The sequence below is a fragment of the Ursus arctos genome, unplaced genomic scaffold (assembly GCF_023065955.2).
Source record: "Ursus arctos isolate Adak ecotype North America unplaced genomic scaffold, UrsArc2.0 scaffold_7, whole genome shotgun sequence".
Classification (NCBI taxonomy): domain Eukaryota; kingdom Metazoa; phylum Chordata; class Mammalia; order Carnivora; family Ursidae; genus Ursus; species Ursus arctos.
The window spans coordinates 63,407,355-63,433,768 of record NW_026623089.1 but is presented as its reverse complement, the minus strand read 5'-3'; the positions used below and the strand labels follow the sequence as shown (position 1 = coordinate 63,433,768).

General features: G+C 40.3%; 1 protein-coding gene across 14 annotated transcripts in view; it reads right to left on the bottom strand.

Annotated features, from left to right (window-relative positions):
* The window catches only part of FAM13C (family with sequence similarity 13 member C), a 134,261-nt gene that overhangs the window by 89,800 nt on the left and 18,047 nt on the right, over nt 1-26,414 (bottom strand). Inside the window, exon 2 of one of the 14 annotated variants that reach the window (XM_048218942.2) lies at nt 12,238-12,848. The exons of the other annotated variants lie outside the window; for them this stretch is intronic. Within the exon in view, the coding sequence (XP_048074899.2) occupies nt 12,238-12,378 (141 nt within the window). The 5' untranslated portion in view covers nt 12,379-12,848. The remainder of the gene's footprint in view (nt 1-12,237; nt 12,849-26,414) is intronic. 14 annotated transcript variants of the gene reach the window in all.

Sequence of the window (26,414 nt, the reverse complement as noted above, 5' to 3'; positions counted from 1 at the left end):
AGTCCTTGGAAATGATCTAGATATTCAATCTATATCCATCATTTAGCTTATCTCAGAATAATATTAAGGTTTCAAGTTACCAAAAAGATTTTGGAAACTACTTTTAAGTAGATATACAAAAAAGCATAATTATTGTTGGAAAGTTCATTTATAAACTTTTATCTTACTTACCTCTATTTAATTTACTTGTGATTAACAACTATGTTTAGCTTACTCATGAAAAGGTGATTTGCTGTTTATTCATTCATGAAATTGTCCTTTTTTTTAATTTAAATTTTGTTAGTTAACATACAGTGCAATATTGATTTCTGGAGTAGAATTCAGTGATTCATCACTTACATACAACACCCAGTGCTCATCAAAGTAAGTGCCCTCCTTGATACCCATCACCCATCCAGCCCATCCCCCTCCCACCTCCCTCCACCAACCCTCAGTTTGTTCTCATCTCTGAAACAGACAACAAGAGCTTCTTTAACTTTTAGTAAACCTAGGTAGAATAAAAGTTATAGATCTGCTTATATTTAATACTGATATCTCTAAAGACATGCCAGTTTTGATTAAGCCAACAAATTTAAATTAATGTTTATTTACAAGATTATCTTAGGTTAAAACAAACTTGAGAAACATTTCGGTTACTTTCTATTTTTCTGTGAGCATATTTGATATATGTTTATATATAAATATAACTGTACAAATTAATTTGTCAATACCATCCAGAATAGAAAAAATCACACATTTATAATATACAGACCTACACAAACATACAGATAGATATAAAGAGAGATCTTAGAGCTTTTAAGCTCAAATTTTAGCCACAGGACAGGTAAAATAATATACAACTTAGTAGCCTCTAAAAGAAGAGTTGGATCCAAATTGGTTTCTGGCAGATAGAATAAGTTAGATTACCTGCTCAGATGGCTTACACATTTTTATAATGTTTGCGGGAAAGAGTTTTAAGATTTTTCATATGCCTAGGCTCCAAATAGCCTTTCCTCTTTTTCCCTTAGATGGAAATTACTTCCCTAAAGTTTGCATTTCAAAGAGATGGCTTCTGTAGATAAGAGTTCTTAGAGAAGACCAGGTAGAACATTCACATCTCAAAGGCACAGAATAAGAATCCAAGTTTCTCCAAAGACTTTTGTTTCCTAAATCTAGAATTTTATAATACCTACCACCTTCTGAGATGAATAGGGGAATTTGGGGATTGGTTTTAAAAAAGGAAAAGTGGATGAATTGCTTCCAGAGATTCACTTATGTTCTTGTAAAGACTCAGTTTATAAGAAAAGTACACTTGTTTTTAATTCCTCAAAGAATTAGGTTGCAATCTGAATGACATCAAGGAGGCTGACCCACCCATCCAACTACATTATCTATTTGCTTCTTTAGATCAGGAAGAAAATCTTCAACTAAGATGGAAATCAAAAGATCCCTATGTACTAGATTTAGAGCTTTGTCCTTGGATAAAGTTTGCCTTTGTTTTTCTTTCCTCTGGGTACATTTAGCTTAGCAGAGAAGACCTTAAAAAAAGTTCCTATCAGGCTCTGAATATCAGATTACAATTTGGCCATAAAGCTATTTAGAAATCCTTGCAAATATCTTGTCAAGGTTCAGCTGGGACAAACAGTAAACATTCCTGACAGTATTAAACAACTCAAAAATACTAGCTTCCCAATATCCAGAGCCATTTCCAAAAATTGCCAAAAGAAAGACAGACAATTCCCCCTGAGAGTAGGCAATAATCAGTAGGACCCCAGCTGCAAGAAGATTTGCAACCCACATCTCTGTCTGGCTGTATTTTGGGTGCCCTGATTCTTGAGCTGCCTGTATACACAAGAACCCAACAACCTGCATGCCCCCACAGGCAGAAAACTAAGCCAATGTCTTAGGACATAATACAAACAAGAAGGCAATAGCTGTCCCTGGGAGAGAAAGGATCTATAACCAATGGGGACCTCAAAACCAAATCCATAAAAGTCTGAATTTAGAAGGGAAGGGATAACATGAAATCTCACTTTCCTCCCTCAACCAGGCACTAAAGAGGTCAGGAGAGCTAACTCCAGTAAGAATTCTTAGCCTTTACCAGCTTCTGCCAGTTTTCCCAAGATCCCATCTGCAGTCTCCAAAGAGAGTGGGGTTTAGAGAGTGTAGTTCTGGTATCTACCAGCATTTAGCAAGATTTTCCATTAATTTTAATTTAGTTTCCCCTTGGCTATTTAAGAGAGCAACTGGTAAGAGTTTACTAGAGAATTCCTTGAAGTCCTGGCAACTCTAAGAGGAGCCCATATGGGGGCCCTCCTTCAAGGGTAGATATGGGGGCATTTGAGTTGGTGTGGAAGAACTGGACCAAAAAAAAAAAAAAAAAAAAACCTTTGAGGAAAATGTTTTTTTCCAGTAATCCCATTGATTACAAATGAGACACTGATTTCTGGGCCAGTGTGTTGATGATGGGCCTCTAGGAAGTGAAACAGGGTTTTTTCGTTTCTGGCATTGGAGCTGTTGCAGTTGTATGGCCACTAACTTGATGGATTTTTGTTTATGATCTCATGGTTTATGGTCAGAGTGGAAAGTCAACTCAGATAGGGGATTAGTAAAATACAGTACTGAGGAAAAGGAAGATAGAGGGGAGTTAAAAGAAACATATCAGTCTTAAGAAGCCTTTTGTTTTTAGGTATCATTGGGTCTTTAATTTTTCATCAGCCTTTTGCAATGAATCTTTCAATGAAGCTCTTTTGGAATCTTGAAGACTTCTGGTGACTTCTGCATGACAATTAAAATATTTATCTCATTCTGTTTGTTTGATTTGGGAACATTTTGTTAAAATAAAAAACAAACTGAGGCCAGCTTTGAAAAATTTCTGAGAAGACAAAACCAATTCCCTATAATTTAAGAAAATGCCGATACTTTATCTAATCACTATGAACAATATACAGTCATGCCTTCCCACTACATAAGCTGCTTTATAATAATATAACCCTGAGCCTCATCCCATGTTTTAGTTTGCGTGCTTCTGGTTTGTGAACTATCTTATTGATGTGTGCACAATAAACTTTTACTGATTACTACTTCAGTGGTAAATCGTTTTTACTTCTGTTATTTATGAAATTTGACAATTCATAGGTTCAAAAGGGAAATCCAAAGAAGACCCCAATGACTCCAAGGACAAGCGCTGATTCCCAGAGTCCATTTAGCTCACTGCTTTCTTGCTGACCCTGGAACTTGAGGATAAGTATCTCTTCAATCTGGGCTTTGTGTATGTGGGGTTGGGGTGGGGAGGGCGGTTGCATTTTGAGCTCTCTAACTTTATTGTGCATACCTGGATTTTGTTTATTGAAACTCCTTGGTAAGTTACACTATTCTATTCAAAAGGGAGTGGGAGGTAGGTGATTCCCTGTGTTTGGGTACAGCAGTGAAAAACAGATGGCCCCTCAAATTAAGAGATCTTAGGGAATCTAAGGGGAAAGATGGAATCCACTGGGTCTAAAATTCTTTATTCACTTGCCTCAAAAACTCCAGCTTTATACAGACCAATTATTAGTACCAAAATTGAGTCAGTAATTAAAAAAAAAAAATCCTAATAAATAAAAATCCAGGACCAGATAGATTCACAGGTGAATTCTACCAAACACTTAAGAAGGGTTAATACCTACTCTCCTCAAACTATTCCAAAAAATAGAAGAAGGAAATTTTCCAAATACATCCTATGAGGGCAGCATTACCCTGATACCAAAATCAAACAAAAACACTGCAAAACAAAAAACTAAAAGCCTACAGGCCAATATCCCTTATTGAGATATACAAAAATCCTCAACAAAATATTAGCAAACCAAACTCAACAATACATTAAAAGGATCATTTACCACAATCAAATGGGATTTATTCCAGGGCTGCAGGGATGGTTCAATTTTCATAAATCAACATGACATACCACATAAAAAATGAAGGCTAAAAATCATACCATCATCTTAGTAGATGCAGAGAAAGCATTTGACAAAATTCAACATCCATTCATAACAAAAAGTCTCAACATGGTGAGTTTAGAGGGAATATACCTCAACATAACAAAGGCCAAATATAACAAACCCACAACTGAAGTCATACTCAATGGTGAAAAACTGTGTTTTTCTAAGATCAGAAACAAGACAAGGATGTCCACTCTCACCACTTTTATTCAACATAGTACTAGAAGTTCTAGTCACAGCAATCAGACAAGAAAAAGAAATAAAAGGCATCCTAACTGGTAAAGAAGAAGTACAACTGTCACTATTTGCAGACGACATGATCTATGCATAGAAAAAAACCTAAAGACTCCACCAAAATACTGCTAGAAGCAATACATGAATTCAGTGAAGTTGAAGGATACAAATTAATATACAGAAATCTGTTCTATTTCTATACATTAACAATAAAGTAGCAGAAAAAAATCAAGAAAACATTTCTGTTTACAATTGCACAAAAAAAGAATATAATATCTAGAATAAATTTAACCAAGCAGATGAAAGACCTATACTCTGAACTACAAAACACTGATAAATTGAAGATGACAGAAACAAATGGAAAAATATACCATGTTCATAGATTGGAAGATTAATATTTCTACATTATCCACACTACCTAAAGCAATCTATGTATTCAGTGCAATCCCTATCAAAATACCAATAGTATTTTTAACAGAACTAGAACTAATAACCCTAAAATTTGTATGGAACCACAAAAGGCCACAAAGAGCAAAAGCAAACTTAAGAAAGAAGAACAAAACTGGAGGTATCACAATCCCAGATTTCAAGATTACAAAGTAGTAGTAATTAAAACAGTATGGTACTGGCACTGCAAAAATGCCTTACCTTCAAAGAGATTCATGGAAAAAACCCTAAGAAGTACCCTAAAATGCAGGTTTCTGTTGACTTTAAGATCATAACACTAAACTGAGTAAGAACTTCTAAAATTCTAATGGAAAGCTGATTGATTCATAAAGCTGCTAACCCAGGATGAAGCAAAACAAGAATGACATGACTGAAGAACCTGATGAACACAATCATAATTTTTATGATTTCATTTAAAACTGCTGACTCTGGGGCACCTGGGTGGTTCAGTTAAGCATTTGACTCTTGGTTTCAGCTCAGGTCATGATCTCAGCATTGTAGGATCAAGCCCGCATCAGGCTCCATGCTCAGTGGGGAGTTTGCTTGAGACTCTCTCTCTCTCCCTCTCCCTCCACTCTCTCTCTAAAATAAATAAATAAAATCTTTAAAAAAATATTGCTCATTCTTTAATATTTTGTTTTCCAGATTTAAAAGACCCCTTTTTCTCCTTTCTTTGAAGCTATACTTTACCAAATTTCTGTAAGTTATAGATAGCTTTGCAACAAGGGTTGAAATATTTATCATTTTCTCCCTACCTGATCTCCCCAGAGTTTGGAAACTCATTAAGTATTCTTGACAATGTATGTATTTGCATAAGTTCAGTAAGACTCTGTTCTCCAGGTAACAGGACACAATTAGACAAGTCCTTGGTTTGGCTTTCTAACCTTGAAAGGCTTTTAAAAATCCAATCTGAGATTTCTTAAGTTACAATCCAGCAAAGCAGATTTAAAAGAGTTTATATGGTCAATCACTATTCTTGATGCACTTATGGAAATAATCAGGCCAAGTTTATTGAAATTAGACTTAATCTGCAAACAAATTAGTCTTATTGTGGTTATCTTTGACAGAAATAGGAATGATTATAGAAAGAAAAATAATGTTTCAGTAATACATCTTTGTGGATATCAGATTCTAGTGCTGTTAATTGTCTTTAAGATATTGTTTTCTATCTGCAAATTGGACTGGATCCTGAATTCTTCTAGTTTCCTATAATATTTGACAAACTAGAACTTTAGTTTTTTTAGAACTTTCCAAACTAACATTTCTACTTTTTCCCATTCTTTGACTTAGAATCACTGTACACCTAAAACCTCCCCTTTCCCAAGGGCATGAAAGATCAAGCTGGACAACTTCATATAACTTTCAGAGAAATCACCACAACAGCTCATGTGTGGAAAATCTTCATGCCTGTTCCTATGGAGCCACTTAGAAAGTTCACCAGAGACATTCCAATGGCAGACCAGGAAAATCTGTCAGAATGCCAGTACTGCCCTCACTCTATCTGAAGATGCTTCTAAACCAACATCTAGAAATCTCAGCTAGCTGCTCTCCAAACTCAGAACCTGAATTTATAATTTGCTCCTTTATTAACTTTTTGTTTTTCTTTTGTTTCCATAGAAATGCCTCTCATTAAATTGCTTGATTGCTCACATCATATAGAGGTCTAATTTAGGTGGAAGCTCACCTGCAATACCATCTTCTGAAAAGAAACATCTGGTTATTCATCCTTTCCTAAGTAATCATGAGCAGATGAATTTGCTAGCACATCATCTTGTGCCTATATAAGTAACTCAGAAAAAAAAAATGAAATCCAATTACACGTGATCCAAAAAAAAAATGTAGATTGGCTTAGCTAAAACTGAATCTGATTATAACCCACTTGAGTTATTTAATTGGTTAAATCTTGGCTCCTGGGAATTTCTGCTCTGGGGAATTTCTCAGTCCTTGGCTATTGTTCTCTTTATAGCCTCTCCAGGTTAGTATACTCTTGAGGGTTCTAAATGTCTATCAGCAGCCATTCACACACCTATTGGTATCCATAAGAATTACACAACTGGATGAAATCAACAATAATTACATAAATGATGAAGACAGTGACTACATGACCCGCCAGCCTGATGACTTAACCAGTGGAAACCGCAATTATGTGATTCTTTGGCCCGACTACATCAATGGTGGTAACCCAGAATAATGCCATACTGGTTGGTCATACTCTCAGCCTGCTGAGAGAATGACCAAAAGGGGGGAATTGGTAAAATAAAAAACAAATGCCTCAGAAATTCCCCAAGCAGACAAAACCAGCTTAACCATAAAGGCAAAGCTTAATTTAGCTTATTTTGCAAAACTAACTTGACCTGGGTCATTTCTTGCTTATGCCTCTGGAAATCACAAACAAAACTTAAACTGTTTTCCAAAATTGTTACGAGGTAACCACTAACTAGTTCCCTGTAATTTAAAGAATTTCTAACATCAGGGGCCCCTGGGTTGCTTAGTCGGTTAAGTGGCCAACTCTTGGTTTCAGCTCAGGTCATGATCTCAGGGTCCTGGCTTCAGTCTCCATGCCCAGCAGGGAGTCGTCTTGAGATTCTCTGCCCCCCCTTGCCCCTCCCCCAACTCATGTATGCACTCTCTCTTGTTCTCTCTCTCAAATAAACAAATCTTAAAAAAAAAAAAAGAAAAGAAACTTCTAATACTGTAACAATCACTGTGAAAAATAAACAATGAATGCCTTCCACTGTATCAGTTGCCTTATAACAATGTAGCCCTGAGCCTCATTCCATGTTTTGGTTTGAGTGCCCAGCTTGCGAACTGTCTTTTTGGTGTGTCCACAATAATACTTTATTAATTACTACTTTGGTCATTCATTGGTTTTACTTCAGCTATTTCTGAACTTTTAACACCTTACTTTCAAATGCACTTCTTAAATGAACAATCTTGTCTAATTGAAATGTTCCCTACAATGGCCATTGTGATTCTAAGCTGTCTTAGTAAGATTTTTGCCTTTTGTATATATCTGTAGCTTCTGGGACCTCATTTCTCAGACATAAAATAAGTAGATGTGCCAGAAGGTAGTGTGCTTAATTCTTCGAAACTTGAGGATCCCATTTCTTTAGGGAAGTTTTGGATCTCTTGGGGCCAAATTAATCCCTAAGAGGGATGTCCAGCTGGGTTGAGGATTTCGTGATATTTCTCAGTGTACTTTCTTACATGAAAAATTTTTTGAGGTTGGTATGTGACCTGGTGTCATTCTAACATGTTCCATGACCAACTTCTCCTAGCACAGGAGTCTTAGAGTTAGGTGGCAAGCACTCTAACAGCTTTAAATGCTCAACCTGTGCCCACCAGTTCTGCGGCTTTAGCTTCTGAGGTTCCCTTAGCAATAGCTCTATCATTCCTTTCATAAGATCACTTTATAATGGAGGAAACACTGATGGCTTATTAAAGTCTGACTTGTGCCTGATTACATTTTGATGTCCCATTAGTCAAAAAAGTCTGAATTTCTGCTCTTGATTTATTTCCCCCAAGTCTCCCAGTAGTTTACACTGTGGGCTTTCCTTGAGGCCTTGTGAGTCCCCTAATAGCTGCCATCTTGCTTTCTTTAGATTGAGGGATCCTACTCATTATTCTCCCTTGAAGTAATCCTCCCTAATTCAACCAGACTTACGGTTTCCGGCTGCCTGTGCACAGTTCCTGAGACCTGTGAGTTTCGCTGTGAAAATCTGGAGTTGCTCCCACTCCAATTTCCACCCTGTGAAATTCTAGAGTTTTCCACATCCCAATTTTACAGTCGGAAGTATTAGAACAAAGTTGAAGAGCTCACAATGCAAAATATTCAGAACTTGATCCAAGAGCAGCTTTCCAAAGATGTTGGAGAGTGGCTAAAGAGGGAGTGAACCAAAAGGGCTCTCTAGGTACCTTCGCCTACATCTCAGGGCCATCCCCAGAATCTTCAGCAGCTGTGTTGGGATCCCGTCTTGTCACCAAAACTGTCAAATGACAAAACTAAAACAACTTAGTAACAAATTTGATGTCCTTTACAAGGAAAAACAATACACGGACTGGGGGAATACAATGCCTACCAAGCAGTGGAAGTCTTCCCAAGGGCATTTGGGCAACAGTGCCACATCCAGGCCCTGAAAGGTGTTTACCCTGATCTGAACCAGCCTGATCCCTCAAGGCATGTGAAGCTTCTGACTTGACCATCATAACTCCTAGGATTGAGGAACAAACCACCCCCTCAGCTTTATGGGCTTCCTGGCCTTCTGACTATGTTCATTCCTCATTCAAATATGCAGTTCCTGTCAGGTGCTACATTCGGTGCTCTCCCTATTCCTGCCCTCAGGGAGCTCATAGCGTAGTCACCAATGGTGGTGGTGCTAGTGGGGGGTAGGGGGTGACACAAACCATACACAGGTAATGACAGTACAGTATGATCAATGGTACAGTATGATAAAGGTAAGTGTGAGATGCTCTGGGAACATATAGGAATGACACCAAACCCAGTTCGTGAAAGAAGTCTCTGTGAAGTAGCCGAAAGGATGAAACAGGGTGATGGAGAGACAGAAGGTACAAAGGCAAACATGTGTAAGGGAGAGCATGGCATGTTCAAGGAACTCAGAGTGGGCGACTGTGTTTGGGGTTAGAATCAAACAGGTGTGAATGGTGACCAATGAGGCAGGCAAGGCACAAGCAGAGGCCAGATCAGATGAACCCTCTAAGTCTTAAGGAGTTTTGGCTTTATTCTAAAGGTATTGGCAAGTCACTGAGTATTAAGACATGCTCAGAAGATCATCTGAGGCCTGTGAGGCAGATGGATTAGGAGGTGAGAAGGGAGACTGGAAGAAGGGAGAGCAGTCAGACTATTTGAGCACCCAAGGAAGACATGACACTCACCTGGCATCACAGAAGCGGTAGTCAGAATGGAGAAAAACTGATCTAAAAGATATTAAAGAGGTAGGAGCAACTGGTGCTCGGCACAATGTGGCTGAAGGAGAAACAGGAAAGACTGAAGATGATGCCACATCTGGACTTGGAAAATGAGATGAAAAATACACTGCTCCCTGAGAGGGAGATAAGAAGAGAACGAGCATTCAGGGAGAGCTGTGTATTAGTGCCCATGAGGCAATGGCAGAGAGACGGGCTGGAGTGACAGAGACACATCAGCGCTGCAAAGATATATTTGGGAATGAACATGAAGGTGGCTAAAACTAAAAGTGGTGTGACACCATTCAGAACGTGCAGCAAGAGAAAAGGGAATGCTGAGAGATACCAATATTTATGGGATTGATGATAGGTTGCTAAATGAAAAATCAAGCTGCAGGTTCACCTGGATGGTGCAGTCAGTTGAGAGGCTGGCTCTTGGTATCAGCTTGGGTCATGATCTCAGGGTCCTGGGATCCAGCCTCACATGGGGCTCTTCACTCAGCGGGGAGTCTGCTTGAGGATTCTCTCTCTCTCTCTCTCTCTCCCTCTGTGCACCCCCCATGCCCCCGCTCACACATGCTCTCTCTCTCTCACTCAAATAAGTGACTAAATCTTTAAAAAAAAAAATATCAAGCTGCAAAATGGTATATGCAGTAAGGGCTCATGTGGAGAGGTAGAGGGGAAGATCATGTGTGTGTGTGATTGCGTACTTGTGGGTTTTTCGTGGGACATGTTAATTTATAAACTATTCTATTGCTTAAATTGCTTATTGGGTGTGTACAGCTTTTATAATCTAAAATAAAAATACTTGATTTTAAAAACATTTAAGAGACAGACAAATGAATAGAAGACTGAAAAGTCCAAGAAGGAGAGATGGAACGAAAATGCAGAGAAAAGGAAGCTTATTGCCTGACCCTACTTACGTCTTATTTTAATGGAATGCTACAGGATTTTAACTCAATGTGGAAAATCAAGGTAAAGCAATTAAAGAAATATTTAATGTTGATAAACGTGCACTCAACCATATGACTTCTGTCTGAAGATGTTTTATTTTTTACATATTTTAAGACTTATTTTATTTTTATTTTAGAGAGGGTGTACGTGCAAGTGGGGGAAGGGGCAAGGGGGAAAGAGAGAGAGAATCCTGGAGCAGACGTCCCACTGAGTGTGGGAGCCCAACACGCGGGGCTCATGCAGGGCTCAATCCCAGGACCCTGAGATCATGACCTGAGCCAAAACCAAGAGTCCAATGCTTAACCAACTGAGCCACCCAGGTGCCCCAAAGAAGCTGTAAATAATGATCTTTAAAATAGTGGCCACTGTTTCTTATAGTCTACTTACATTAAATTTTAATAAAGATACAGTTTCACCAGCAAAGAATTAATAATTATGACCAAAAGGGTCAACTGGAGCAGTGAGTCAGCACGTGCAGATATGGCAACACGAGACGAAGCCTTCCTACCGGGAGGGGTCATAGTCACAATGCGTGGGCAACAAGGAAAGGCTGATGGCGTCTTCATCGAGTTTCTATTCTCTTCTCAGCCACATGGCCTCTCTAGCCTATTACAGAAGCTAGTGACTTATTTCAAGACTTTATTCTTTCTTTATTTAAAAGATTACTATAATCTGAAGAATCAGAAGTGCCAATTTCTATGATTTTAGTAAATTAAATATTTATGTATATTTTAGGTCGTCTACCTCCGAGTTGAGATGTAAACTCCTTTAAGTACCTCTAATTACTATAGAATATTACCATCCTAAGAAAAACCATCTTTTATTCTCCTTTACACTGAAAAAGTAAACAGTCTGCTGATACAGAATCTCTACCATGTTATTTTCTGAAATTATTAAACTATGTCTGTTATTCTTTGCTTTTAAATATTCCTCAATGTTTCATTTCACAAGCTCCTTGTTTATTTTATTTAGTTTATTAGCAAGAATCAAATTATTCTCTACTTCCAAAGCAGTCAGGAGAAAAATCCAAAATTACCATCGCAAAAATTACCCCAGTCCCTCAAGCTTCTCCACTAATGTCAGGCACAAGGAGAACTAGGGATCCTCAAACTCAGAAAGCTCCACACTCAGTGAGCAGGTGGGCAAAGGGGGGAGGGGGGCTTCTGGTTATAGTTATTCATAAATTCTGTGGCTCCATTGTGGCTACTTATTCAAGTATTTACTGAATACTTTATACACTGCTACGGATAGATCTGGCTGTGGGACTATAGTGGCAAGCAAAACAGATCAACACTCCAGAAAACAGCATAAGAAAGGAAGACAGAGAGAGAAAGGGAGAGAAAGAGGGAGGAAGGGAAGGAGGGAGGGAGGAAGGAAGGAGACAATAATTTCTAGGTTTTCGCTAAGTCAATGCAGATTTGTCTATTTCCTACCTTCTATAATAATAATGGATAATCAAATCAATAAGCCTGAGAACACCACAAGATATGAAATATCTTGTTAAGAGATCTTCTGTACCTAGACCTTTCCTCAATTCATACTCTTTATCATCTCAAAGATGATAAATTCATACATACACCTTTCCTCAATTCATACATCTTTAACATCTCAAAGATGTTTCTTCATTCCAGGGATGTCTATCCTGTCTTAGTCAGTTCAGGGTGCTATCACACAAATACCATAGACTGGGTAGCTTAAACAACAGAAATTTATTCCTCACTGTTCTGGAGGCTGGAAGTCCAAGATCAAGGAGCCAGCCAATTTGGTTCTTGGTGAGAGCTTTCTTCCTGGTTTGCAGATAGATGCCTTCTTGCTGTATCCTCACATGCCAGAGAGAGAAGAAACCTCTTCTCTCTTTCATTGTCTCTTAGAAGGGTACAAATCCATCTCCCAAAGGTCCCATCTCCAAATGCCATCACATTGGGGATCGGGATTCCAATATATGGATTTTGGGGGTACATAAACATATAGTCCAAACCACATCCCATGGGTCCTCGGTGGTCCCTTTCAAGTCCCATCTCCTCTGATGGCTTGAGGCCATATCAAACAGTCTTGCCTCTCTCCTTCTGGACTCTCTTCTCAATCCCCTTGATGTTTAATCCCACACAGCCTTGCTTTGCGGTATATGCAGAATCTGTGTGTGGGGCTTATGTCTCCAAGTTAAGATGTAAGTACCCCAAGTGAGAATGTCTGTGTCTTGCTTTTCTTTCACTCTCTTGCAGGGCCTCAGCACTGTATAAAATATCTGTTGATGCATTCAGTCAGTCATAACACGTCCACTGAGTACCAGGGCTTAATGCTGGGGAGCAGTTGTTGGCGGATTTAGGAAACCTAATGATTGGGACGAATTTAAGGGAAATGTCAGTTGAATTCCTGGCCAATAGGAACCACAAAATATTTTTACCAAAACGCCAGTTTCTCATTGCTTGCATGCTCATTTCTCTAAGTGGAATGAGGCTAAGAGAGTTTGGCCCGGAGAAGGGCCTTGAACAGCTGTTTTACTGAATAAATAAGAGACTGCCAAATACTAACAGCAGCTTGCATTTGCAGTATGTAAACTTTTCAGACTGCTTTCCCATCCATTAGCATAACTTATCGAGTATGTTTCTTAAATGAGGGCATCTAAGTACTTGGAAAGAGGCAGAGTCTTAAGTGTTTCTTCTGTCTACATTATTACTTCTAACAAGTTTTCATAGAAGATGGTCATATAAAATTTAACCCATACTTTTTCTTACAAGTTCTGAACCAATGAAAGCGTTAGGACTTCCTGTTGAACACTGAACTCTATCCTAGTGCTGAATAAAATACAGCATTAGACAAGGGTGTTACATGGCTTTCCACACTGGGTTCCAAACATATTCCTGTGTTAACAAGGGACATGTGTCTTTCACTCTGTTGAGCCAGTCATTGAGGACTATTAAGAAAGTCTAATTGTTCTCACAAAATATGGAATAGCTAACACAAAGGAGCATCACGTCATTCCAACATTCTCCTTTGAAAGACTTGGTGGAAGGGACACCTGGCTGGCTCAGCTGGAAGAGCATGTGACTCTTGATCTCAGGTTTGGGAGTTCAAGCCCCATGTTGGGTGTAGGGATTACTCAAAAATAAGATCTTTAAAGAAAAATAAGTGGTGGAAGTATCAGATCCCTGCCCCCCTCTTTAAAACATATGGTTTTGGGTTTTGGTTTTCCTTTCGAGGGACATTACAGAAGGCAGTGGAAGGAGGAAGGGAAGTAATATTATCTCAGAAACCAGAAATGCCTAGATGGATTTTAATTTCACAGAAACCTATTTTAAAAAGCATTTTATAATTGGAATTAAAATAAACTGAAGTGAAAATGGAATACTATGTACTATACTATCTCAAATTAAAAATAAGTTGAACAGCAGCAAGAAGTAAATCCTGACAAGAAAATTATTCTAAGATATCTAAAGAGAAGAGACATATAAAAAATAGTGGTATCTTAGGAATGCCTAATGTTCACTTGCATTATGGCTTTTCATCTGTTTTAACAGTACTGTAGTTAAAAGATGCCAAGTCTTTGGTATTAGGTCCCCTCAGTAATGCCCCAGAGACGAGACTTTGGAGGGGGGTTCCCACAAACATGCTAACTGTTACCTCCCTCTTCAAAGATTTCCATCCACAATGTTAGCACAAAGCAGGACCAACTCTTCAGAGGCTGAGTCTTGACTTACCAAATGCTTCCCAGTCTCTGTGTCTAATTTCCCAATCAACAGTGATTAGGACTGTTTATGTCTAAGTCTTTCATCAGGCTCTTCAACCACAAATAGAATACTTAAAGTTTTTGCTTCAAAGAGGGTCTCTATTTAGAAAGCATGCTTCCTTCTACACAGGAAGAGTAGATGACGCACGTGGGCTAAACTTATTCTAAGCAAAGGTAACCCAAGAAAAGTTTGCATGCGGACCAGGGAAAAGTCTAAGAAGGATTCATTAGACCCAAGTACTAATTGTAACACCGCTCATGCTGAGAAAGTTTTTAATTTGAAAGAAGTTTTTTTTGTTGTTTTGATTTTTGTTTGTTTGTTTGTTTTTTTAATTTTGGAAACCCAGCAATTATCTGGAATGAAGGAAGAGCTAACTCCCAGAACATCAGAACTCAAAAGCATTTGGAGCACAAAAGATATCTGGCATTTCAAAGCCAAAAGCCACAGCTCCAGGCTCTAAACTAGTTTCCACAGAGTTTAAGATAAAGGAGACCCTGAAGGGAGACAGGATTCCCCCAGGTGAATGACGATGAGAACAGATAAAGAAAGCACACAGAAGCAATTCTGTGAATCTGGTCACATCGGGGAAGTTAAATCATCTCCTAGCTCTCCATGGCCAGCACAGTGCTTCCTGCCCTCGAGTCAAGTCCCAGGGACAGGAATGGCAGGCATCAGGGGCTGTGTTAGCGTGATGCAAGCCCACAAGGTACACACTGGAGCGAAAATGCCAGAGGGCCGCACTCTCACTGGATGCATTCTCCATAATGTCACCTGAATTGTGAGTCATTAACATGACATAGTTTCTTGGGACATCAAATTTAAGTGAAGATTTAAAGAAAAAAAAATCCTTTTTCTGGGGTGCCCGGGTGGCCCAGTGGGTTGAGCATCTGACTCTTCGTCATGGTCTCAGGGTCATGAGATCAAGCCGCAGGTTGGGCTCTGCACTCAGTGGGGAGTCTGCTTGAGATTCTCTCCCTCTCCCTCTGCCCCTCCCTCCACTCGCACATGCACACTCTCTCTCCTCCCTCTCAAAAATAAATAAATAAATCTTTTAAAAAATCCTTTTTCTGTTAAAACAGATAATAAACTACAGTATAAAAAAAATGGCATTTGCAAAACTTTTTAAGACGACATGAGTATACCCGTCAAGATGTTTAGTTTTAAACAACAGAAACAAAGTTTAACTAATTTAAGCAAATAATGAATTTATCAGAAGGCTCACAGACTAACCCAAAGGGTTGGAGAACCAGCCATGAGGCTCTGAGGCCAAAACTGCTCAGAACTGGTCCCATGTGGACACTTCTGCCAAAACTGAGCTGTCTGCACCTCTGAGGTTGCTGACTCGAAGACCGTTACGTTATTATTTTATTTTTTAAGAAAAAAGGAAATAATGCCTCTTATCAAACTCTACCACAGCACTGATTTGAAGGAGTACCCTGATTTCAGCAATATTAACATTTGGGGAATATGCGAATCATAGGATTAATCTACAGCGTGCAGTCCTCACACCTCACGCTAGCGACCGGCACCATCACCATGACCAGGTCTCCTCTCGCCTCGTCCACTCCCACCTCGGGTTCTGCCCATGTCCTAGCTGAAAGGGAGACTGGAAAAGCAAGGACTGGCATTTCAGTTTGTACGGTGGGAAAAAAAACAGATCCTGCTTTTTTCCCTCCTATGGGAAAATATTCAAGCACAAAAACAGAGTTCAGATGCTGGGCAGCCAAAAAAGAATGACAAATATCCCCAATAGGGAGATTTCAAAGAAACTCCCTCTTATGGTAAAAGTTCAGTGTCCTCTGTGGTTAGAATTCAGAAACTGAGAAAAATGTTTGAGAAGCACCAGAAGAGGAAAACTCCTTAGGATGGAAGCCAAGGCCCTTACGGTCCAGCCCTACGAACTGCTCCAGTCTAGTTTCCAACACCCCACCCTACACCCGCCCGGAGCCCAGGGATGACGAAGTTGGTGGCAGCTCCTCAAACCATTGCCATTCTCACTTGCGTCTCCACTCACGGTATGTGCCCTCAAATTAGAAAACCTCCCCCCTGCAATTTTTCTGGACTTAAGTAACTCCCACTTCACGACTTGAACTTAAACTCACCTCTTTGTGTGAACTCTTTCAGACAGCCCCTCTTCGCGATCCCTTAGCACATTACACATCTCTCCATTGCGAAAGGAAGAGGGCTCCCCTCAACACCTCAATGAAAAATGGCATTTACCGCTTGCTAGCAAGGGCGAGCTGCACATCAGCAGGCAGTCTCCTCGAGCAAAGCGGAGAGCGCTGATCTCGCACAGGGCCGGGGACCCTCTGAGCTCAGGGGCTGGAGACTTCCAGAAGCTGGCATGTTTAGGCAGCCGCGGACCTCCAGCTGCAGAAGCAGAGCCAGAGTGAGGGTGTTGCTGCTTGGCTGGCCTGCAGAAGCTCGACACTGGAGTTAGGCTGCTCTGCGGTCTGGCTCAGGGACCATGTGTGTGGGGCGTGGGGGCTGCTGTCAGTGATGGGCTAGCTGATGGAAGTGTGAAAGATGGCTGCCACAGCCATGCAACACGTTCTGACGTTGCCTGGTAACCACACAACAGCTGGTCTTCCCCTAGGAGGATGGGAAATTTTCATTCTCACAACTGGGACAATATTAATATATGTTAATGATATGATATGGTATGGGTATGACAGCCACACTAAGAGCTAGCATTCTAACTTCTACCGAGCTCTTACTACGTACCAGGCCTTACAGTAAGAATTTTACAAGGACTATCACATTTCATTCTTAGAACAACGCTATAGATGGGTGCTATTTTCCCTCCTTTTCCAGATGGGGAACGTCGGAGCCTCACTGAGATCCAGGTACAAAGCAAATGGCAGCTAAGGCCTGGCTCTTACCCCGCCCACGGTAAGGACTCTGCTGAGTGCTGCTGTTGCTGTCACCCCAATGACAGCACACTCACCTTGAGAACACGCACCGGGTCTTCCCTCCTTGTGCCCACAGCTCCACTGACGGATTCAGGTCCTCGCATTCAGGGGCATCCTCAACGCCTGCTCTCACAGAGAGAGCGCCTGAATCATCCAGTAGTTCAAAACCTGATCTGAAGGTCAGTAAGCTCTGTATCTTGCCATCCAGCCATGGCCAAAGTCAACAATGAAACCAACACCCTGCACCAACTGTCAGCGACACCCAGCGTCCATGATGGTGAGAAGGCGAGGCTTAAGAAAATGCATCCCACCCAGTTTCTGAGTACTTTGTAGCCAATTCTCCATCCTTGATGCAACTGCCACGCCTAAAAGTTGGTCATCGACTTGCCTCATCTCCCCCAAGGTGACAGTGTTCCAGAAGCCTAGACGCCTAACAGAAATACCAGCTGCAGAAAACCAACAGCTGATTATTTTGCCACTTGCTGCTTACATACATCTACCCGAATAGGACTGCCCCAATGACCACTCCTAGGAAAAGCTCTCCCATACCATCTGAAAAAAATTAAGTTATATGAAACACATAAAACCACATCCAAACCACAGCACTCAGCCAACAAAGGCCCTGACATAACTGACAAAGATATATCATTAAAATATCTGTTTCCCTCCCATCATTCCTCAGCAAGTACAGTAAGAAATCCTTCTACAATTTATTCTTTTACTTAAAATTATATATCCTTCTTATCCCAACAAATGAGAGGAATGTTTGATCCTTTTTTCTCTTGAGCCCAGCCAGGTCTTATCCTCCACGGCCCTAGACACATTCACAATCGGTGATAATCTATTTGGTATGTGTATTAAGGTACCACATATCCACCCCCAATCAACAGAAAGCATAAATCAATTTTTAATACAACTGGAAGAAGTAATACTCAGGAAATCAAGGCCAATTTGTGTGGCCTTGAGTAATTTACTGAACTTCTTTGTGAAAAGGAATAAGAGTACCGGCATCTCACAGGGTGGTTGTGACAATTAAGTGAATATTATAGATGGCACTCAAGACAAAGCTGTGCACATGGTCACTGCACTTAATATGGTGTCATATTCTTGGGGCGCCTGCGTGGCTCACTTGGTTAAGCATCTGCCTTCGGCTCAGGTCATGATCCCAGGGTCCTGGGATCGAGCCCCGTGTTGGGCTCTCTGCTCAGTGGGGGAGTCTGCTTCTCCCTCTCCCTCTGCCCCTGTTCGTGCTCTCTCTCTCTTAAATAAATAAATAAAATCTTTAAAAAATATATGGTGTTGGGGCACTTGAGTGGCTCAGTTGGTTAAGCATCTGCCTTCAGCTCAGGTCATGGTCCCACGGTCCTGGGATCGAGCCCTGCATCAATCTCCCTACTCAGTGGGGAGTCCACTTCTCACTCTCCCTCTGCCTGCCACTCCCCCTGCTTGTGCTCTCTCTCTCAACTCACTCTCTCTCTCTCAAATAAATAAATAAAATCTTTAAAAAAATATATGGTGCTGTATTTTTGGAAGCGATGAGAGTAGATCATATGCCTTCTCACCACACACACACACACACACACACACACACACACACACACACTTAACTGTAAGGTGATGGATGTGTCGATTATCTTGATCTTGGCACTCACTCTGTACTGTAAATGTAGATCGAATCATCACATTGTACACCTTAAATGTATACAATTATATTTGTCGATTGATTCCTCATTAAAGTTAAAAAAAGAAAAAAAAGACAAGGCTGTGCGCGGTCGTTACCATGGAAGGATTACTACAGCTCTCCATCTATGACCCAGAAGGTCTGAACCGGGCTAGAGCAGTACTACTGACAAGGAGTGGACACCCGGGAGAACTATTCTGGGCTTGAGGATGAAAGCCTTCAACTCACCCACTAGCCGTACCTAAAGATGCAAATAGGACTGGCATGGTGCTGACCAAGCTCAGGAATAGAGAACACTTGAGTGCACAGCCAGACACTTTCAACGATCCAGCCATTCTGTGTAATGCATTGCTTGACCTCCTGCTTTGCTCTACGTCTAGAAGAGGCCGTCTGACGCTTGGCCCATGTTAGGGCTCAGCTCTCCCAGGATCTAAGCTGGTTCTGTCCTCTGCCAAAGGAAAGGAGAGGCAGCCCAGGTAGCACAGAAATAGATCTGTCTTGCTTTTAGTCTGCCTTGTCCCAGTCCCCAAGCCCCCACTCGGTGCCCCCTGTAGTAGCGGTCATCTCAGTCATCCTGTAGCCACACGTCTCTCTGCCCTGCCAGTCTTCTTAATGCCCCAGACTCTTGCCAGGTCCTCCAGAGTATTGGGGAGCCACCCAATACACAGTCTAACTTTAGGAAGCCCCTTGTACTAGTTCCTACAGCTGTCAAAACAAATTGTCATCACTAGGTAGCTTAAAATAATAGAGATTTATTCCCTCACAGTTGTAGAGGCCAGAAGTTCAAAACCAACTGTCAACAGGGCCACACTCTCTCTACGGCTCTAGGGAAGAATCTTTCCTTGCCTTTTCCAGGTCTGAGTGGCTCCTGGCAGTCGTTGGCTTGTGGTGGCCTGACTCCAGTCTATGCCTCCATTTTCACATGACTTTCTTCCCTGCATGTCCCTCTGTGTCTACTCCTTTTCTCACGAGGACACCAATCTTTGGCTTTAGGGCCCACCCAAAATCCACCATGATCTCATCCAAATTTTTACCTCATTTACATCTGCAAAGACCATATTTCCAAATAAGGTCACATTCTGAGGTTCCAAGTGGACATGAATTTTGAGAAGACACTATGCACCCCAGTACACAACTGAACTTAACTAGAGGAGAAATACAGGCCCCCCTCAGGGACATACCGTCCAGCATCACTGATGAAACACTGTGTTACTGAGCCTAATTTGGGAAATCAAGCAAAATTGATGAATGGCTTTGTCTAGGAAGGGATATTAGCGAAACTAACAGTTCGAGAAGTAAACAAAAAGGCCAAGTCAGTGTGCACAAGGCAGGCCATCTCTGAAATAGAACATAGGTCCCAAAATCACTAAAGCTGAAAAGGTGACATTCAAGTCATCCATGTTGAAATAAGGAGATAGAAGATAATGTGTGTGTGTGTGTGTTAGAGACACACTTTTTAGTCTTATTTGCAGTGGATAAACCTTCTTGTAGAGAATACAACATTAAAAGGCTCCGAGATAAATCACATTTAGCAATTAGCTCACAAGTAAATAAGAGGAAGCCAAAACAAAGGAACTTAGCGACAAAATGTCTTCAGAGTTACAGCTCTGCAATCAGAAACTGTAATAAATTCTAGATGTGTTATTTTGGAAATTTTAACCAAATAATAAAAATTTCAATAACAGGAAAACAAAATAATGCTCAAATATGTTTGCAGCTACTGCACTTTCTGGTTTAAAACAATTTTTAAAAATAGCATCTGCAAAAATTTTCACTATTTTGTGAACTAGAATTTTATCTTCTTTGCCCAGAGATTAGATCCCTGTCTCTTTTCCAGTGTGACCTCCCTGCTGCCCCCTCATCTGATGCCTACCTCAAGCCTGTCTTGGTCTCTGCATAGAGTTGATTACCTCTTGGGGAACTGTCTGGGCTCCTCACTTGCCAATAACCTAGGAGACCCCAAGGTCACATTGACTACACCAAAGCTCACCAGATTCCTACCCTGTACATAGCCCAGGAAAGGCTCTAGCATCTAGATGCTGGTTCTTCCAGATGTTTTGTCATGTTAGGAACCAATCACTGAGCTCCCATCCTGCTTTTTAGCAGAAGGTGGAAGCGGGATAGTTAGAGATTTAATAGAGAGTTATATTTTCTTTTTTCTCTATTTCCATTTGACATTTCACATTAGGTAGAAAAGGTTACAGCTTTCAAAGTCTTTATTAGTAACCAGTAAACCAATAAACAATATTTTAAAAGGAACCCTAAATCATTCATATTTGCCTGTGTTTTATTTAGAGCTTAACTAACTCAGCCTTCTGTTCAATCCTTTCATCCTTCAGGGAGAGTGATATCCAGGTCTTCAGAAGACCAGGGTCTCGGGCTCCTAAATCAAGTGTCAGTTTCAGTTTGGGACAATGCTGAAAGAGAGAAACTGACAGAGGTAACAGGTGGGAGGGAATCACACCCTCCTTTGGATCCACCTGATTTTCCTCTGGTGGTTTTTAAGTTTATTAGGGTCACACTTTCAGTACCGTTAGTGTTTACTAGGTTAAAACTCACAAGAAATTGGGGCACCTGGGTGGCTCAGTTGGTTCAGCGCCTGACTCTTGATTTTGGCTCAGGTCATGCTCTCAGTCATGAGGTAGAGCCCCATGTCGGACTCCGCACTGGGCGTGAAGTCTGCTTGGGATTCTCTCTGTCCCTCTCCCTTTGTTCCTCCACACCCCAATTTTCTCTCTTTCTCTGCCCATACCCACTTAGGTACTCTCTCTCTCTCAAAAAAACAAACAAACAAACAAACAAACAAAAAACAAAAAAAAAACAAAACAAAAAAAACTAAAATCCAACCACACCCCGACCACACTGAGGTACTGATTAAAAGAGCTTTAAACTTCAACAGTATTCCTTTGGTTACTGAATGTAACTTACAGCTGAAAAGCCTAAAAATCTAACGTTGGGTTGTTCTTTCCTATTGGTCGTGTCTCTGGCACATGGCAGCATTACCAATCTAAGCAATCATAATGTTGTAGTTCAGAGAGTTAATGAACAAAAGAAGCAGAGCCGAACATCTTTGCTTCTGCAAAAAAAAAAAATCCCCTAATTGTTGCTACAACTGATTGAACAGTAAAAGTGGCAGAGGGCTCAGCTATAAAAAAGGACTCCTAACAAAACCAAGCTGGGCTTTGTTGGGTGGAAAGGCAAAGTTCCATCGTGACTCAAAGACCACCAGCGGCCTGGGTCTGGAGGCAACCACATAGCAAGATAGTGCTTAGAATCGGAAAGCCATCCGTGGGTATGACGCTAGCCTCAGTCCAGAGCAGCCGTGTTCAAGGTAGCCATCCCCTGCCTGGCCACTTCTCTCCGGTAGGAATAATGCTCAGAACATGACACTCTTGTCGTCTGTGTCTTCCATTAGTAATACCGTTTTTGATCATTTTAACACAGAAGCTGGCTCGTCAAAGTTAGCCTTTCTGTTGACTTGAAAACAGCCACTGGTCATGACAAACAGGGTCCAGTGCGATAAATGGTCTGCAGACCTCAAGGGCAGATTTTCAAACTTTTTTGCCCTTCTATCCAATTTTTAAGAGTTTATCATCTCTAGAGAGTGAGCTGCTTTTTCCAGGGTGTTTCATGTTGTTTGGATGTTAAAGATATAAAATAATTACTACAGTTTGACTCCTAGACCTGGAGAAGCTGGCTTCCCTTCCTATGCCTGCTGTTCCTACTCTAGAAGGATTGAAGTTTAAAAAAATCCTGCTGTGTCAGGCCACAGGCACAACTGGCTACTTTTACCTTTGGAGGAGAAGGGAAGTAAGGTCAGATGTTCCTGCCATTCATTCTTGATACAGTTGGGAAATTTAGTAAATAAAAACACACCATGTCCAATTAAATTTGAATGTCAAACAAACAAACAATAATTTTGCAGCATGAGGATGTCCCACCTTTTTTTGCTTGCGGAAAACTCCCATTCCTATTCAAAACAGTATCTACATGGGACATACTTACGCTACAAAATTATTCCTCGTTTATCTGAAATTCAAATTTAGCCGGGCATCCCATATTTTATCTGGCAGCTACATCTCTTGCAAAATATGGAGCCTAAAATTGCAAGCCTGAGGTTGATATGTTATGTCTCAGTCTCAAAGTGATATTTAACCATGTTTGATAAAGTTTGGATTGGCAATTCTTAGTTACCCGAAATGTCAGTTCATTATGTTTCTGCTATCCAGACTTCCCAGCTTTGCTTCCAAGCTCCAAAATAGGCTGTGTAAGTCCCTGCTAAGCTGTGTTCTTTGCCTAAAGAACACCCTGCTCTTGGATAAATACCACCAAGTACATGAAGATGTGAATTTGCATATCCGCGTGCATGCAGAAACTCAGTTCCCACATCTGACAATATCCAAATTGTCAAATCTACTTTCTATAGGAAGTATTATTTTTGGATGAGATTTCAAAATACCTCTTAATCATCACAGCACCACAGGTTTGGCTGGCACAACCCAAAGTCACTACAATCTTCTGGCAAAAGTAAAACCACAATTATTCCTAAATAAAATAATAAAATTAGTGAACTCTGAAGTTTCATTTGGCAATAGAGGAAAAAAACAGTAACTAAACTTATTTTTTTCCTGACAATAATGAAACAGGTACTTAACTGAAGGGGTACTTGTAGAAAATTCCAATTTCTGCTCAAACAATAACAGTATGTATGTCCTTTGATGATACTTCATTAGCCTAATTAATGTTCTTCTTCTTCTTCTAGTCCTTGACATTAATAATACTTCAGTACTGTAAAGGACTAGAAGAGAAAAAGACCAATTAACGTCTTCTTGCTTGAGGTTATATGCTAGTTTGAGTAGAAAATGTGGAAGTCATTAGTGCTACTGGCCAGTAATTCATTAGGGTTCATTGGCAGGATTGTAGTTCCTAGTCCCTTGTATTATGCAACTATAGTTATGGGAGAAGCACATGACCAGCTCTGGCCAATTACTAAAAAGTGTAAATACTATATGCTGATTCCGGTCTGAAGCTTCTTATTATTGGTGCAGAAACCCTCCAAAGCTCTCTTTTCTCTCTGATTTTGAAACCAGCCATGTTCAAGACTGACACTGCTCAATTAGTCTGGGTCTTTAATTGATTGCCAAGATCAGACACTTTCTAGTGACCGATGAGGATATGTAACATGCAAGAAATGCACTTCTGTTTTAACTACCATGCATTTTTGTTTAAACTGCTAAGGTCTTGCATTATTTGTTTTTGCAGCATAGCACAGCCTGGCCTAACTCAGGAGGAATGAAATTTTTGAGCCTTTAGTGCTATATAGCCAGCCAGATGAGTCTTTAAAGCATTCTACACACAATTTTTAGCCCCCTGAAACTTGCTGAATGTTTAAGGTTATATCATCATCACTCTTAATTCTCACCAAACTCCTAAAGTAGGTACAAAATATCATCTCTTCTTTATAGATGGAAAACAGACACTTAAAGAGCTGGTAAGTAAATGTTTCAAGTCATAGAGAAAGCAGCTGAGAAGGAATTTGAACCCATAACCATGTGGACATAGAGACCATACTTTTCACTACCTCGCTATACTACCATTCAAGTAGTTAGCCCTGGAATTTATTAAAAGAAATTTCTACACGGTAGAGGGACAAGACTTGGAACCCCACAGAGAGGTAGCAGGTGCCAATAGGGACAAAGAAAGATGTACTCTTCTTTCCATGCATTGGTAGGTCTTGAGTATGGGCTGAATTTATAAGGTTATATACTGTTAGAAACCATCTTTGGAACAACATCATGAAAATCGAAAGTTCTTTAATTCAGAATTTATTTATCTATGCAAAAGATGCAGAGGAAGAGGCATAATAAGACAATTTTAAGAGCCATTCTGTGTGGAAGCCATCTGCATATCTGTTAAATATTCCAGGCAGCATATAAGTAGAGATCAGTTCTTGCCATTCTCTGTTGCTACACTCAGAAGAACCAATACCATCAACACCTTCTTTATCTTTTAAAGGAGAATTCTTCTGTAACTTCCATCATAGGTGGAATATCAATTAGATCATGGGGACCTGAGTACTACAATGCCAAACTTTCAAATTTCCCATTGCTTATAAACTTGTCTCAGACCAGTTAGGCTATTTTGAACACAAACTCCATCTGGGTGACACTTCTTTTTAACTTTTGAGATTTAATGCCCAGGCAAATAAGTCACATCACTTAATTCTAAGATTCCTTCATGACAGTAGTTAAGCAGAATATATTTGTATATCTCAAAAAAAAGGTAAAAGTTATTTCACAGATATTCCAGGTTTCCTCCTAAAAAGGTCTTTCTTCATCAGCTTAGTTATTTAACAACAGATCAGTTATTAATTCAAAGAGCTGTATCAGAATCTGATACACCGTGAGAAACCAGGAACCCAAACATCGACTTAGATAGCCTCACTTTGAAAGACACTGAATTTCTCAGATTTCCCTCCTCTCTGAATCTCAACCATTTTATTATTGGAGGAATGAAACAAGTCCCTCAAAGGAACACCTTTCTTTCTGACCAGTAAACAATATTCCAAAAAATCCATAGCAGGATTTGAAGTAAAACCTCTACACTGCACCTGCAAAATCATACAAGAGAAATAATGCAACACAAACTCATGTGTCAAAACAATTATCTAAGGCCAATGGTTAGAAGCACAATGAATTCATCCTTTTGACACACTCCAAAAAAGCAAGCTCTCAAAGGCATATTCAGACCTTAAATGTCTTCCTATCACTGACAAGCAAGTGAAATTCTATTCGAAGTTCATTTTAGCTTGCTGGTGCTCTGAGTTTCAAACTCAATCGGCTGTACTGGTTTTCTTGCTTTGCAGTTTGCACTTGCTTAGTGGTTCAGTAACACATTAAGAAAAATGTACATAAAGTATATCTATAATTAGAAACAGACTCTTAGTTCTTTTGGTGGGGGTGGGAGGATGACCCAGAATTAACTATTGTCTTCTAATTTAGTGTCCAACACAGAAAGAATTAGACTTAGACTCTCCAAAAATAGAAGTATAGTAAATACTTCATAGTTAGGTTATTTTGCCTGAAAAGTGTTTAGGGGGTTTTCATTTCCGCAGAAAAATTAAAATGCAAATTTCGCAATCAGACCTGGATTCCTTTCCAGACTCTTAACACATCTACTGGAGCCAAATGGAGGAAACCTAATGCTGATGTACACCAGACGGAACAGCTGGTCTCCCCAAGGAAGCAGATCAGCAGCATGAATGCACTACAAAGCTCACTGCAGAAAAGCTCTCTATACACCTCCTAGTTTTTCTCTTCTGCTAAAATAGCCAGCAGAGGGGAGGACAGAAGGTTGGTGCATCGCCTGATGCCAGCTGGTAGGGAGCGAAGATGGTAAGACTTAATCTACCAACGCTAAATTTAAATGCCCTCCGGATAGTGATGAGGTCCAATACAGGAAGTTGGTTCTGTTAGTCAAGTCCAATCATCCCCAAATCAGATTGTGAGGGATTAATACTATAGTAATATAGGATTCTTTTTAATTTTTCACAAAATATTACAATATACATAATTTA